Source organism: Camponotus floridanus, unplaced genomic scaffold (assembly GCF_003227725.1).
Source record: "Camponotus floridanus strain SB8 unplaced genomic scaffold, Cflo_v7.5 scaffold250, whole genome shotgun sequence".
In the NCBI taxonomy this organism is placed as follows: Eukaryota; Metazoa; Arthropoda; class Insecta; order Hymenoptera; family Formicidae; genus Camponotus; species Camponotus floridanus.
In genome coordinates, this window is record NW_020229382.1 from 388,704 (window position 1) to 404,793 (window position 16,090).

Here is a 16,090-nt window from a genome sequence, read left to right on the forward strand (position 1 = left end):
GTCATTTTTTCATTGTAATTTTATTATTAATCTCTTTGCTAAATTAGTCCCGATTTAAAAAATTTAATAATATTGATATAATTCAAACGTATATAGCATGTATATATAAATATATATTGTAATTAACATTCATAAATAATAATAACATTATAATATTTATAATCAATTTGTTTTAAATAACATTATAATATTTATAATCAAATTATTACAAATTTGATTGAAACAGGCATCAGCGATAATCCGAAATATCTAAATCTGATGGATAATGCTTACTTGTTACAATATAGATATCGTTCATAAAATTATTCATAAGCAAATGCATAAGCAAATGAACAAAGCTAATATCGATTTTTCGATCTGCGAACGCAATCGATTCCAGTATTCCTGATCTACGCAAGTATTTGAAAAAAAATGACAGAGATATTTTCTTTTAGTTGGATGAAAAAAAGTGGAACATATTATCGCTCATTTATCACCACAATCTCTAACAATTTATATAATATAATAAATCAGATAAAACGCGCTTGTCGTGTTCAACATCAAAATCGCAAATATGCATTTAAAAACACATGATGCATAATACAAATAAAATCCAGTCGACAAATCGATAATCTAATGCGGTTTGGAAATATTTTATATTAAAACAAGATTATTTTAAAGCGGTGACAACGAGCTATTCTATCATGAAACGGAAGCATATTAATTCTTGTTCACATACGAAGATGTAGGAAGTTAAACGGGAAAACTTTTGAAATTTTTTATCCGCAAAAATGTTATATTTACGAGAGCGCTTCAAGATTAATTTTACTAGATCCAGTGTAATCATTTATCTCCAATTCTTATTAAATCTAGCGAAGAAAAAATGATTTTTATAACATTATTATAAAATTGAAAACTTTTATTGCACTGCACGACATAAGTTTTACATAAGTTTGGGATCTCTGAAAATCGAATGTTGTCACGACGAGACAGATCAATATTTATAAATTCAATAATTATTATACTGATATGTACGTAAACTTACAATACAATGTATGAACTTAGTTTTGGATTTCTGCGTCCGTCAGCATCACAGTCATCACGAGAAAGCGGAACATGTTTTCGAAATTTCCAGTAAATTTCTTTCTGTACGTTACGACATACAAAAAAGAAATTGTACTCGTCTACTAGAGCTATCATTTACATTGACATTTGACGGCCGTTATATATACAATCACTTGCATTCGAAACATAACCTTTTTTATTGATCATTTTTTCTATCGATCAATCAAATGTAAAAATATTTTATTTAATATTTTGTATTATAATTAAAACAAATTGTTTTAAAATAATTTATTAAGTGTGCGCGTAATTAAGAATGATAATGAAGGAGTAATCAGCTTTTCGAAAGAATAGATTGATTATATCGATTAGACGGCCATGCAACAATGACCTTAGCGAATGCAATTACTCGCAAAAATTCGCATTCCAAATAACTATAAGCCCATATCAGTTGCTTTCACGATAAAATATTGCTATTGAAAATTAATACGAAGTTATGTAAGCATTACGCAAAAATTCACATTTATAATCTGCGAACTTTGTCGGTTAGCGATTAAAAAATTAAATTTTTTTTTAATCGAAAATTAAACAAATAATTTAAAAATTATGATAAAGTACACAATAAAAAGTGAAAGTGAAAGATTTTTTATACATTTTGATAAATTCTATACATTTTTCGCAAAAGCAAATCCCACTCGGTTTTTCTCCATATCAAATTCGGTGTAGTAACGACCCATAAATGGTATGCCCAGAATCCATTTCATTTTATCGTCGTATATTAGGTCGTGTTTCCAGAAGACGGTTACACATATACTTTTATCATCTGGATGCTAAGCAGAATTAAATACACGATATAAACTTCTCTTATACATATTTAAATAATTTAAATAATTTTTTTTTAGCACTCACCCGAATGATATAATCTTTACCGGTAAGATCGAACGCTTTACCACCCAAATTAAACGTGATTGTAGGTAAATGAAAAATTCTACTGCAGTTTATCTTTAAATAAAAGATAATATCAGATTAGCAATTAATCATATTTAACGAATATACGTATTTCGGAAACGAGAATTAACGTTATTGTTCCATAGAAATTAATGTTTCATTTGAACATACCTAATATTTATTTTTTTATCGCTATTATTAATTTTTTATAATTTATTTTCGTCTATCGAAGATTACGTGCTTTGTGAAAGATATAATTGCTTGAAAGATATTGTTTACTTACACTTCCATGTGAATTAATTTCAATTAGTCGATTAATAAGTGAAACATCCTTTTCTGGTCCAATTATTTTCCAAGTACTTGTGTCAACATTTGCTTGGCAGCTTTTCTCGCACCAAGTAAAATTATTTAGTCGGATACTACAAGTCGATGACGTTAACAATTTGTTGAAACATGATTAATGTAATTTAAAAATTAACGTACCTATCAATGGTAATTTGCCATATTCCTCTGTGAGTAACAGGAACATATGTAAATTTTCCTTCGTAATAAGCAGGATCGGAACCACCGAATATAAATTTACCACCTAAATCGGCTGAAACGTTTCTGCAAATTATGTTCTTTATATTGCAATATGTATGAGTGTGATAATTAAAATTAAGTTTAGTTAATGAGCAAATATAAATATTATTTTAATATTAAAAAATCTCGTTTAAATAGGTATACGATGCTTATATGTGAAAAAGATATGTACCTATTTAGATTAAAACTGAAAATACGTGATGACACTAGTCTTTGTTGAATCATGTAGTCGAAGAGAGTCCTTATTCCACCGTATATCTGGTAATAACTCAGGCCAATAACACCATATTTTTGGTTAGGTATATTTAAGTACAAATTAAATATATGTTCGTCTGATATGTTTGCCACTTCTACAAATGTTTGCTTCTCTACATTGATGTTGGTAACCTACGATAAAATTTGTATTGAAATACATCGTCATTGCCGCGCAAAAAAATAACACGATTGCTTAAGAAATGTTTAAACTATAATTTTAGTTATAATTAAATTAGAATGTTTATTTAATAATGACTTACATTCTCTGTATCAGTAGATAGGAATCCTGTTACATTGCAATCGAGGAATTGTACATTAAATGATGTGTTATTTGGTATATATGAGTTGGAAGACGTATTATATTGACTACGTGCCGCTGTGAAGCATATTCAGTAATATCGAAAATTAGCAACATTAAAATATTTTTTTAAATGTGCATAGATATATTCTCTTTTTAATCTATATGAAATATACAACATTCTTTCCTAAATAATTATATATATTGTACATGTACACGGTTTTATCGAATTAATTCATAAATCATCTTTGTTTATCAATGTTTGCTTATATTTTTAAAGTTTGAATGTGATAAATTATTTCAATTAATTTAAACATTTTCAAATTCCAAAGTTTGTCATTGTAATATTTACAGTATAATATTAAATATTACTATAAAATTAAAATAAATATGGATCTGTATAATATTCAACTTTTTAAATCTCGAGATTATACTTGAAAAATATAATTGTAGATAGAATATATATATATTCGGATTCAAAAAATTGAAGTTTAAGCTTAGATCTATGATCGATATTGATGAAATGAAATTTATTTAATAAATTGAAAGTAAAAACATATACATGTACATGTATATATAAACGATTTACTTACAAGCAACAGAATTTTTGGACTTTTTAGTAATTATCTTAGTATATAAGGAATTGGTATCAAATACAACTTTAAATTTTTGCTGTGAAGTTCCAATGCTAATAGTGCTATAATAAATCACGTTTTCGACGTTGGTCAAACATACTGATGTAGAATTATAATCTAAAGGAACTCTTTGCAATTTGGGTTTATTTATACGCGGCCGCCTGAGATAATCCCTTGAAATAACATAAATAACATTCTGTGAATGCAGATATATTTGATGACCTCTAAAAAAATTTATATTAACGTTGTCGTTTAAATAGGGATAAAAGCAAGATGAACAAAAGCGAACATTACGAAAGAATAATGAGACATATTTTTTCAAAAATATGTCTTATTTGATTTACTCTTTGACAAATAAATAAAAACATATATTTTGACCAAAGAAATTTTATCCAACTTATATTCAAGTATTAATTGCATTTGCTCAAGTTACGCGTTTAATCCAAGAAATCGGATACGAGAAAGATTTCATCTTTATACTTTCGATATTTATTATGCCAATATAAAATAAAATATATACGGAATATATTGCGCGTCAGTTGTCATAAAGAGCACCGTCACCACCACGAAAAGACGAAACATATTTCAGAATTCATTTATTGCTGAAATCTTGATTCGTGAAAATTTCAACATTTTTCTTTCGACACTTTATGACCAGATACACAGAAAAATAAAGTGTTGTCGGTTACTAACTCTACCTTAACACTGTATCGGTATTCGATAGCGCTATATATATATATTATGATCGCGCGTGTCCCTCTGTTGAATTCTTGAACAGATAAAGAATGCGCGAAACATTTGAAAATTCTTAATGGATTTCCATCGATAAATTAAATTTAAATATATCATATTTTGCATGATCGTGTATTGATAATTAACACGTTTAATTACATAAATTTATGATTAATAATAGAAATAATTCTTTCGAAAGAATACATTTATAATGACTAAACAGGCAATCATGCAACATTAACTTTACAGTAGGAAGTTTGAAAAAAGCAGTTTTTAATTAACCAACATTTTTTTATATAATTTTGTGCGGAAAAACTATATTTATGTAATTATGAATCACCTTATTTGATAAATTTTTGGGATTTTTTAAAGAACAAGAAAATATACATAATCTTGAAATATAATATATATTTAAATATTTATTAATTTCAGAAATTTTGCAATAACCGATTTGTTTTGTTAAATTTGGAATAATATTAATATGAATATTTTAACTTAAGATACTGTACAAAACTTAAAAATCTATATTATATAGGACTTAATTCTAATATATATATTTCTACTATACATTTCTTTTAGCATATATTATGTAAATTTGAAAGAATGTAACAATATGAAATTTTGTGATACAAATAATAAATCTTTAATAAGGAAATACTTTTTTATTAAAAATGTGTCATTAATTTATCGAAATAAGATAACTTTCAACACTGGAAAGTATTATATTATGATGATAACTTCAATTACATTATAAAAATTAACGTGTAATAAGATAACATATATAATAAGATAAACACATTATAGAATAAAAAATTTGTAATTTTTTTAATGTAATTTTATTATTAGTTCCTTGTATCAAATTCGTCCTGATTTATAAAGTTTGATACCGAATATTGATATATTTCAAACATATATAGCATGCATATATAAACATATATTGTAATTAGCATTTCATAAGTAATAATAACGATGTAATGTTTATAATCAATTTGTAATTAAATTATTTCATGTCTAGCTGAAACAGGCATCAGCGATAATCCGGAATAACCCAGAAATCTGGTGGATAGTGGTTATATGTTACAATATATTTACAAAACTGTTTAATTGAAAATCGCTCCATTTACGAGATAGTTCCAAGATTAATTTTACTAAATCCAGTGTAATTTTTCACATCTAATTCTTATTAAATCGAGCAAGGACAGAATGATTTTTTTAACATTATTATAAAATCGAAAACTCTTATTGTATTGCACGAATAACTTTCTATTTAAGATTTATCGTTCTATGGATGCAACCACATTTACATAATTTTAGGATCTCAGAAAATCGATTGCGATCACAATGAAATAGGTTAATTTTTTTAAATTCAATATTTATTATACTGATATGTAACTTAAACTTGCAATACAATGTATGAACTTAGTTTTGGATTTCCGCGTCCGTCAACATCACAGTCATCACGAGAAAGCGGAACATATTTTCGAAATTTCCAGTAAATTTCTTTCTGTACGTTATTACATACAAAAAAGAAATTGTACTGGACTACTAGAGCTATCATTTATCGACATTTGGCGACTGTTATACATACAATCGCTCGAATTCGAAACATATCCTTTGTTATTGATCATCCGTCCTATCGATCAATCAAATTTAAAAATATTTTATTTATTATTTTGTGTTATAATTAAAACATATTGCTTTAAAATAAATTATTTAGTGTGCGCGTAATTAAGAATGATAATAAAGGAGGAATCAGCTTTTCGAAAGAATACATTGATTGTATCGATTAGCCATGCAATAATGACCTTAGCGAATGCAATTACTCGCAAAAATTCGCATTCTAAGTAACTATAATCACAAATCAGTTGCTTTCACGATAAAATATTGATATTGAAAATAAAGAAGCAGTTATGTAAGGATTACGCAAAAACTCACATTAATATGTGAACTTTGTCAGTCGGCAATTAAAAGAGATTACATTTTTTTCTTACCGAAAACTAAACAAATAATTTAAAAAATAATGATAAAGTATACAATAAAAGATGACAATGAAAGATTTTCTATACATTTTGATGAAATTTTTTATACTTTTTTCGCCAAAGCAAATCCCACTCGGTTTTTCTCCATATCAAATTCAGTGTAATAACGGCCCATAAATGGCATGCCCAGAATCCATTTTTCTTCACCGTCATATGTTGGGTCGTGTTTCCAGAAGACAGTTACACATATACTTTTATCATTTGGATGCTGAGCAGAATTAAATACATAATATAAATTTCCCTTATACATATTTAAATAATTTAAATAATTTTCTTTTAGCACTCACTCGAATGATATAATCTTTAGCGGTAAGATCGAACGCCTTACCACCCAATTTAAACCTGATTATAGGCAATTTAGAAATTTTATTGCAGTCCACCTTTAAATAAAACATAATATCAAGTAGTAATTAATCATATTTAATGAATATATTTAGTATTTCGGAACAGATAAAGGACTGATGTCATTGTTTCATATAATTTATGTTTCATTAGAACGTACTTAATATTTATATTTTTAGCGCTATTATCAAATTTTTATTCTTTTTCTCAAAGCCTACGTGCTTTGAAAGATATGGTTACTTGAAAGATATCGTTTACTTACTTTTCCCTGTGAATTAGTTTCAAAATAGTCATTAAGAAATGAAATTTCCGTTTCTGGTCCAATTATTTTCCAAGTACTTGTGTCAACAATAGCTTGGCAGCTTTCCTCGCACAAAGTGATATCATTTATTTGGATACTACAAAGCGATGATATTAATAATTTTTTCAAACATGATTAATGTAATTTTAAAAATAAGGTACCTATCAATGGTAAATTGCCAATATCCTTTGTTAGTAACAGGTATATATATAAAATCCCCTTCGTAATAAGCAGGTTCGGAACCACCGAATATCAATTTACCACCTAAATCGGCTGATGTGTCTCTGCAAATTATATTTTTCATATCGTAGTACGTATATGTGTTATAATTAAAATTTTATAATTAAAATGTTATAATTAAAAGTTTATTTAATTTGCAAATATATATATTACATTAATTTGAAAAATTATAATACTATATATAATACTATATATAAATAATAAATTTAATTTATGTTTTTATTAAAATAAGTATCAAATAAATATAAATATATATATAAATAGAACTGGATGCTTATTAAATACTCATTTTCTATAGATATATGTTGTTCATAAGTAGAGAAGATATGTACCTATTTAGATAAAAACTGAAAATGCGTGATGACACTAGGCCTTGTTGAATCATGTTGTCGAAGACAGGAGTTATTCCATCCTGAGATATATCGGAATAACTCAGGCCTAAGAAACCATCAAATCTTCGTTCAAGTATATTTATATATAAATTATTTACATGGTACTTTAATATTATATTTACATCTGATACGTTTACCACTTCTGCAAATGTTTGATTCTTTACATTGAGGTTAGCAACCTATGATAAAAAATTGGTATCAAAATAATACATCGTCATTGCCACTCAAAAAAGGAATACGATTACTTAAAAAATGTTTAAACTATTATTTTAGTTATAACTAAATTATTATTATGAATGGATTATTTGTTTAGTAATGACTTACATTCACTGTATCAGTAGATAGAAATCCAGTTACATTATAATCGATGTATCCTATATAAATATCAGTATTATTTGGTATATACGTGTAGGAATCCGTACTATCATATCGATGACGTTTTGCTGTGAAGCATATTTAGTAATATCGAAAATTAGAAATTAAAAAGATTTTGAAAAAATACATATAGACATATTATCTTATTAATCCATATTAAATATACAACATTCTTTTGTAAATAATTATATATATTGTACAGGTACATGTATTTGTCGAATTAATTCATAAATCATCTTTGTTTATCTATGTTTGTTTTGTATCTTCAGAGAAAGAATGATAAATTATTTAAATTAATTTATACATTTCTAAATTTCAAAGTTTACCGTTGTAATATTTACACTATAATATTAAATATTACTATAAAATTAAAGTAATTATGTATCTGTATAATATTCAACTTTTTAAATTCCCAGATTATACTTGAAAAATATAAATCTAAATATTTTATATATATATATATATATATATATATATATATATATATTCGTGGATTTAAGAAATTGAAGTTTAAGCTTATTTAAAAGAACGATTTTGATTACATAAAATTTAATTAATAAATGAAAAATGAAAACATATATATACAAACTAATTACTTACAACAAGCAAGGATTGTGCACTTTTTGGAAAATAGCCAAAAATTTGCGGAACCAGTATCAAACACAACTTTAAATTTTTGTTGTGGAGTTCCAATTTTTATAGAGCCATAATAATTCACATTTTCGAAATTGGTCAAACGTACTGAAGGAAATTTATCATTTGAAGAAACTTTTTGCAATTTTGTGTTAGTTGGTTTCCACCACATCCACAAAGGGAACCTTGAAATAATATAAAGAACATTCCTTGATGCAAATATATTTGATGCAAATATATTTGATGACCTCTAAAGAGATTTATGTTAACGGTTGTCGTTTAGGAATAAAAGCAAGATGGACAAAAGCGAACGTTATGAAAATACAATAAGACACTTTTTTAAAAATATTCTTATTTTATTTACTCTTTGACTAATAAATAAAAACATATATTTGGACCAAAGAAATTTCATCCAATTTGAAGTATTGAAGTATTTATTTCATTTGCTCAGGTTACGCGTTTAATCCAAGAAATCGGATACGATAAAAATTTGATCTTCATAATATCGATATTTATTATGCTAATATAAAATATAATAATATATATACGAATGTTGCGCGTCAGTCGTCATAAAGAGCACCGTCACCATCACAAGAAGGCGAAACATATTTCAGAATTTATTTAATGCTAAAGTCTCGATTCGTGAAAATTTCAACAACGACTTTCTTTCGACACTTAATGATCAGAGACGCAGAAAAATAAAGTGTTGTCGTTTACTAACTCTCCTTTAGCACTGTATCGGTATTCGATAGCGTTACATATATATATATATGTATATATATATATATATATATATATATATATATATATATATATATATGATTGCGCGTGTCCCTTTGTGGAATGTTTGAACAGATAGAGAACTCGCGAATCATTCGAAAAAGCCTGATGGATTTCTATCGATAAATTTAATTTAAATATATCATATTTTGCATGATCGCGTATTCTTAATTAACGTTTAATTATATAAATTTATGATTAATAATAGAAACAATTCTTTCGAAAGAATACATTTATAACCACTAAACTGCCAATCATGCAACATTAACTTTACAATAGGAAGTTTGGAAAAAGCAGCATTTAATTAACCGACACTTTTTTGTATAATTTTGTGCGGAAAAATTATATTTATGTAATTATAAATCACCTTTTTTGATGAATTTTTGAGGTTTTTAAAAGGACAAGGAAATATACATAATCTTGAAATATATATTTGAATATTCATTAATTTCAGAAATTTTGCTACAAACAATTTGTTATGTTAAATTTAAGATAATATTTTGAATATTTTTACTTAAGATACTGTACAAAACTTCAAAATCCATACTATATATGTCTTAATTCTAATATATATATTTCTACTATACATTTCATTTAGCATATATTATGTAAATTTGAAAAAATGTAATAGTATGAAATTTTGTGTAACAAATAATAAATCTTTAATAAGGAAATATTTATTTATTAAAAATGTGTCATTAATTTATCGAAATAAGATAACTTTCAATACTGGAAAGTATTATATTATGATGATAACTTCAATTACATTATAAAAATTAACGAATAATAAGATAACATACACAGGATGTCCCAAAACACATAATCAATCTTTCAAAGACAGATTCCTGGGATCATTTGGAGACGATTTTTCCTCAGCGAAAATGTCGATAAAGGCCATCATTTTTTGTATGTTCCCGATTTTAGTCATCATATATCTTTGCAATTAAGCCTTAAATTAAAACTCAACTAAAGTAAACTCTATTTAAAATTAATTGAAGAATATGGTTTTGTTAATATTTTATTTCTGCAAAGCTTAGTTTACGAAAAACCCTTTATATTCAATCACTTATAATTCGAAAATTATTAGTGCCTCGACATTTTCGTTGAAGAAAAATCGTCTTCAGATGATCCCAGGAATCTGTCTTTGAAAGTTTGATTATAAGTTTTGGGTCACCCTGTATAATAAGATAAACACATTATAGAATAAAAAAATTTGTAATTTTTTCAATGTAATTTTGTTATTAGTTCCTTGTATCAAATTCGTCCTGATTTATAAAGTTTGATACCGAATATTAATATAATTCAAACATATATAGCATGCATATAAACATATATTGTAATTAGCATTCATAAATAATAATAACGATGTAATATTTATAATCAATTTGTAATCAAATTATTTCATGTCCGACTGAAACAGGTGTCAGCGAAATCCGGAATAACCAAATCTGATGGTTAGTGGTTATTTGTTACAATATTTACAAAACTGTTTACTTGAAAATCGCTCCATTTACGAGAGAGTTTCAAGATTAATTTTACTAAATCCAATGTAATTTTTCACATCTAATTCTTATTAAATCGAGCAAAGACAAAATGATTTTTATAACATCATTATAAAATCGAAAACTCTAATTGCACTGCACGAATAACTTTTCTTTTAGGATTTATCGTTCTATGTATGCAACCACATTTACATAATTTTAGGTTCTTAGAAAATCGATTGTGATTACAACGAGATAGGTCAATTTTTATAAATTCAATATTTATTATACTGATATGTAACGTAAATTTACAATACAATGTATGAACTTAGTTTTGGATTTACAATGCAATGTATGAACTTAGTTTTGGATTTCCGCGTCGGTCAGCATTACAGTCATCATGATAAAGCGGAACATGTTTTCGAAATTTCCAGTAAATTTCTTTCTGTACGTTACGACATACAAAAAAGAAATTGAACTCGTCTACTAGAGCTATCATTTACATTAACATTTGATGGCCGTTATATATACAATCGCTCACATTCGAAACATAACCTTTTTTATTGATCATCCGTCCTATTGATCAATCAAATTTAAAAATATTTTATTTAATATTTTGTGTTATACCTAAAACAAATTGTTTTAAAATAAATTATTAAGTATGCGCTATTAAGATTGATATGCTATTAAGATTGATAATGAAGGAGTAATCAGCTTTTCGAAAGAATAGATTGATTATATCGATTATTAGACGGCCATGCAACAATGATCTTAGCGAATGCAATTACTCGCAAAAATTTGCATTCCAAATAACTATAAGCCCATGTCAGTTGCATTCACGATAAAGTATTGCTGTTGAAAATTAGGTCGCAGTTATGTAGGCATTACGCAAAAATTCACATTGATAATCTGCGAACTTTGTCGGTTGGCGATTAGAAAATTAAATGTTTTCTAATTGAAAATTAAACAAATAATTTAAAAAATAATGATAAGTACACAATAAAAGGTGACAATGATACATTTTCTATACATTTTGATGAATTCTATACATTTTTCGCCAAAGCAAATCCCACTCGGTTTTTCTCCATATCAAATTCTGTGTAGTAACGGCCAATAAATGGCATCCCCAGGACCCATTTTACTTCATCGTCATATGTTGGGTTGTGTTTCCAGAAGACGGTTACACATATACTTTCATTATCTGGATGCTGAGCAGAATTAAATACACAATATAAACTTCTCTCACATATTTAAATAATTTTAATAATTTTCTTATGGCACTTACCCGAATCATATAATCTTTACCGGTAAGATTAAACATCTTACCACCCAAATTAAACCTGATTATAGGCAATTGAAAAATTCTATTACAGTTCACCTTTAAATAAAACATAATATCACGATAATATTAAGTATTTTGGAACAGATACAGAACTGATGTCATTGTTCCATAAAAGTTTATGTTTCCTTTAAACGTACCTAATATTTATTTTTTTAACGCTATAACCAATTTTTTATAATTTATTTTTTTTATCAAAGACTACGTGCTTTGTAGAAGATGTAATTAAAGATATCGTTTATTTACTCTTCTATTGAAAGATATCATTTACTTACTCTTCCCTGTGGATTAGTTTCAAAAAATCGATTAATAAGTGAAACATCCATTCCTGGTCCAATTATTTTCCAAGTACTTGTATCAGCGATAGCTTGGCAGCTTTTCTCACACCAAATATAATCATTTATTTGGATACTACAAATCGGTGATATTAACAATTTATTCAAACATGATTAATGCAATTTAAAAAATAAAGTACCTATCAATGGTGAATTGCCAGTATCCTTTTTTAGTAATAGGAATATATGTAAAATCCCCTTCGTAAAAAGCAGGATCGGAACCACCAAATGTCAATTTTCCACCTAAATCGGCTGAAGTGTCTCTGCAAATTATATTTTTCATATCGCAATATGTATATGTGTTATAATTAAAATTAAGTTTATCTAATTTGCAAATATATATATTATATTAATTTGAAAAATTATAATACTATATATAAATAATAAATTTAATTTATGTTTATATTAAAATAAGTATAAAATAAATATAAATATATATACAAATAGAACTGAATGTTTATTAAATACTCATTTTTTATAAATATAGTTGTTCATATGTACCTATTTAGATAAAAACTGAAAATGCGTGATGACACTAGGCCTTGTTGAATCATGTTGTCGAAGACAGGCGTTATTCCATTCTGAGATATATGGGAATAACTCAGGCCTAACAGACCATCAAATCTTTGTTTATCAAGTATATTTATATATAAATTATTTGCAAATAAATTTAATACTATATTTACATCTGATACGTCTATCACTTCTGCAAATGTTTGATTCTTTACATTGAGGTTAGCAACCTATGATAAAATTGGTATCGAAATAATACATCGTCATTGCCACTCAAAGAAAGAATACGATTACTTAAAAAATGTTAAAACTATTATTTTAGTTATAACTAAATTATTATTATGAATGGATTATTTGTTTAGTAATGACTTACATTCACTGTATCAGTAGATAGAAATCCATTTACATTATAATCGTTGTATCCTATATAAATATAAGTATTATTTGGTATGCACGTATAGGAATCCGTACTATCATATTGATGACGTCTTGCTGTGAAGCATATTCAGTAATATCGAAAATTAGAATTTAAAAAGATTTTAAAAATATATATAGATATATTATCTTATTAATCTATATTAAATATACAACATTCTTTTGTAAATAATTATATATGTTGTACGTGTATATGTATTTGTGTCGAATTAATTCAAAAATCACAGTTGTTTATCAATGTTTGTATCTTCAGCGAAAGAATGTGATAAATTATTTAAATTAATTTATACATTTCCTAATTTCAATGTTTATCATTGTAATATTTACACAATAAAATTAAAGTAAATATGTATCTGTATAGTATTCATTTTTTTAAATCCCCAGATTATACTTGAAAAATATAATTCTAGATAGTTCATATATACATATATATTCGCGGATTTAAGAAATTGAAGTTTAAGCTTATCTAAAGAACATTACTGATTATATGAAATTTATTTAACAAATAAAAAATAAAAACATATATATATATATATACAAATTACTTACAACAAGCAGGGATTGTGCACTTTTTGGAAAATAGCCAAAGATTTGCGGAACTAGTATCAAATACAACTTTAAATTCTTGCTGTGGAGTTCCAATTCCAATAGAGCCATAATAATTTACATTTTTGAAATTGGTCAAACGTACTGAAGGAAAATTATTAGCTAAAGGAACTTTTTGCAATTTGGTGTCAATTATCCGCCATATCCAGAAAAGTGACCTTGAAATAACATAAAGAATATTCTGTGAATGCAAATATATTTGATGACCTCCAAAGAAATTTATGTTAACGGTTGTCGTTTAAATAGGGATAAAAGCAAGATGAACAAAAGCGAACGTTATGAAAGTACAATGAGACATTTTTTCAAAAATATTCTTATTTTATATATTCTTTGACTAATAAATAAAAACATATATTTTGACGAAAGAAATTTCATCCAATTTGAAGTATTGAAGTATTTATTGCATTTGCTCAAATTACGCGTTTAATCCAAGAAATCAGTTACGAGAAAAATTTTTCATAATTTCGATTATTATGCTAATATAAAATATAATAAAATATATACGCAGGTTGCGCGCCAGTCATCATAAAGAGCACCGTCACTACCACAAGAAGGCGAAACATATATTAAAACTTATTTACTGCTGAAGTCTCGTTGAATATTTCAGCGACGACTTTCTTTCGATATTTTATGACCAGATACACAGAAAAATAAGGTGTTGTCACTTTCTAACTCTCTCTTAGCACTGTATCGGTATTCAATAGCGTTATATATATGATTGCGTATGTCCCTCTGTTGAATGCTTCAACAGATAGAGAACGTGCGAAACATTCGAAAAATCCTGATGAATTTCCATCGATGAATTTAATTTAAATATATCATATTTTGCATGATCACGTATTCTTAATTAAGAACGTTTATTTATATAAATTTATGATTAGGAACGTCTATTAAGAACGTTTATTTATATAAATTATGATTAATAATAAAAACAATTCTTTTGAAAGAATACATTTATAACAACTAAATAAGCAATCATGCAACATTAATTTTAGTGCAATAGGTTGTTAATAGGATGTTTGAAAAACAACAGCATTTTTAATTAACCTACATTTCTTTATATAATTTCGTGCGGAAAAACTATATACTTATGTAATTATAAATCACCTTTTTGATGAATTTTTAAAAGAACAAGACAATATACATAATCTTGAAATATATATTTCAATATTCGTTAATTTCGGAAATTTGGTATATAGTATACAATTTGTTATGTTAAATTTGGAATAATATTAATATGAATATTTTAAATCAAGATACTGTACAAACCTTAAAAACTTATACTATGTATGTCTTACTTTTATTATATATAATTCTATTATACATTTCTTTTAACATATATTATGTAAATTTGAAGAAATGTAACAATATGAAATTTTGTGAAACATATAATAGATATTTAATAAGGAAATACTTTTTTATTAAAAATGTGTCATTAATTTATCGAAATAACTTTTAATACTGGAAAGTATTATATTATGATGATAATTTCAAATGCATTATAAAAATCAACATATAATAAGATAACATATAACAAAATAAACACAATAATTTATATAATAAAAATGTGTCATTTCTTCATTGTACATTTATTATTAGTTCTTTGCACTAAATTAGTCCTGATTAAAAAAATTTGATAATATTGATATAATTCAAACGTATATAGCATGGATATATAAACATATATTGTAATTAACATTCATAAATAATAATAAAAATGTAATATTTATAATCAATTTGTAATCAAATTATTTTAGGTCTGACTGAAACAGACATCAGGGACAATGC

General features: G+C 25.9%; 2 protein-coding genes across 2 annotated transcripts; both read right to left on the minus strand.

The window, feature by feature from the left end:
- Positions 1-407: 407 nt before the first annotated feature.
- Positions 408-9,555, minus strand: LOC105257692 (pepsin A-5). The gene is made up of 15 exons (XM_025409278.1): positions 9,362-9,555; positions 8,781-8,998; positions 8,130-8,248; positions 7,746-7,984; positions 7,335-7,457; positions 7,135-7,270; positions 6,818-6,910; positions 6,580-6,738; positions 3,718-3,955; positions 3,087-3,202; positions 2,744-2,958; positions 2,473-2,595; positions 2,273-2,408; positions 1,951-2,043; positions 408-1,871 (listed from the first exon to the last, which is right to left on the minus strand). The coding sequence occupies exons 1-15, from the start codon at positions 9,418-9,420 to the stop codon at positions 1,707-1,709; spliced, it is 2,232 nt and encodes a 743-aa protein (XP_025265063.1). The 5' UTR covers positions 9,421-9,555; the 3' UTR covers positions 408-1,706.
- A 1,796-nt stretch (positions 9,556-11,351) lies between these two features.
- On the minus strand, positions 11,352-15,037 carry LOC112638156 (lysosomal aspartic protease-like). Its single transcript, XM_025409290.1, has 8 exons — positions 14,807-15,037; positions 14,246-14,460; positions 13,635-13,753; positions 13,250-13,491; positions 12,889-13,011; positions 12,689-12,824; positions 12,360-12,452; positions 11,352-12,282 (listed from the first exon to the last, which is right to left on the minus strand). Exons 1-8 carry the CDS (start codon positions 14,863-14,865, stop codon positions 12,118-12,120), a joined length of 1,152 nt encoding a protein of 383 aa, XP_025265075.1. The 5' UTR covers positions 14,866-15,037; the 3' UTR covers positions 11,352-12,117.
- Between the last annotated feature and the right edge of the window lie 1,053 nt (positions 15,038-16,090).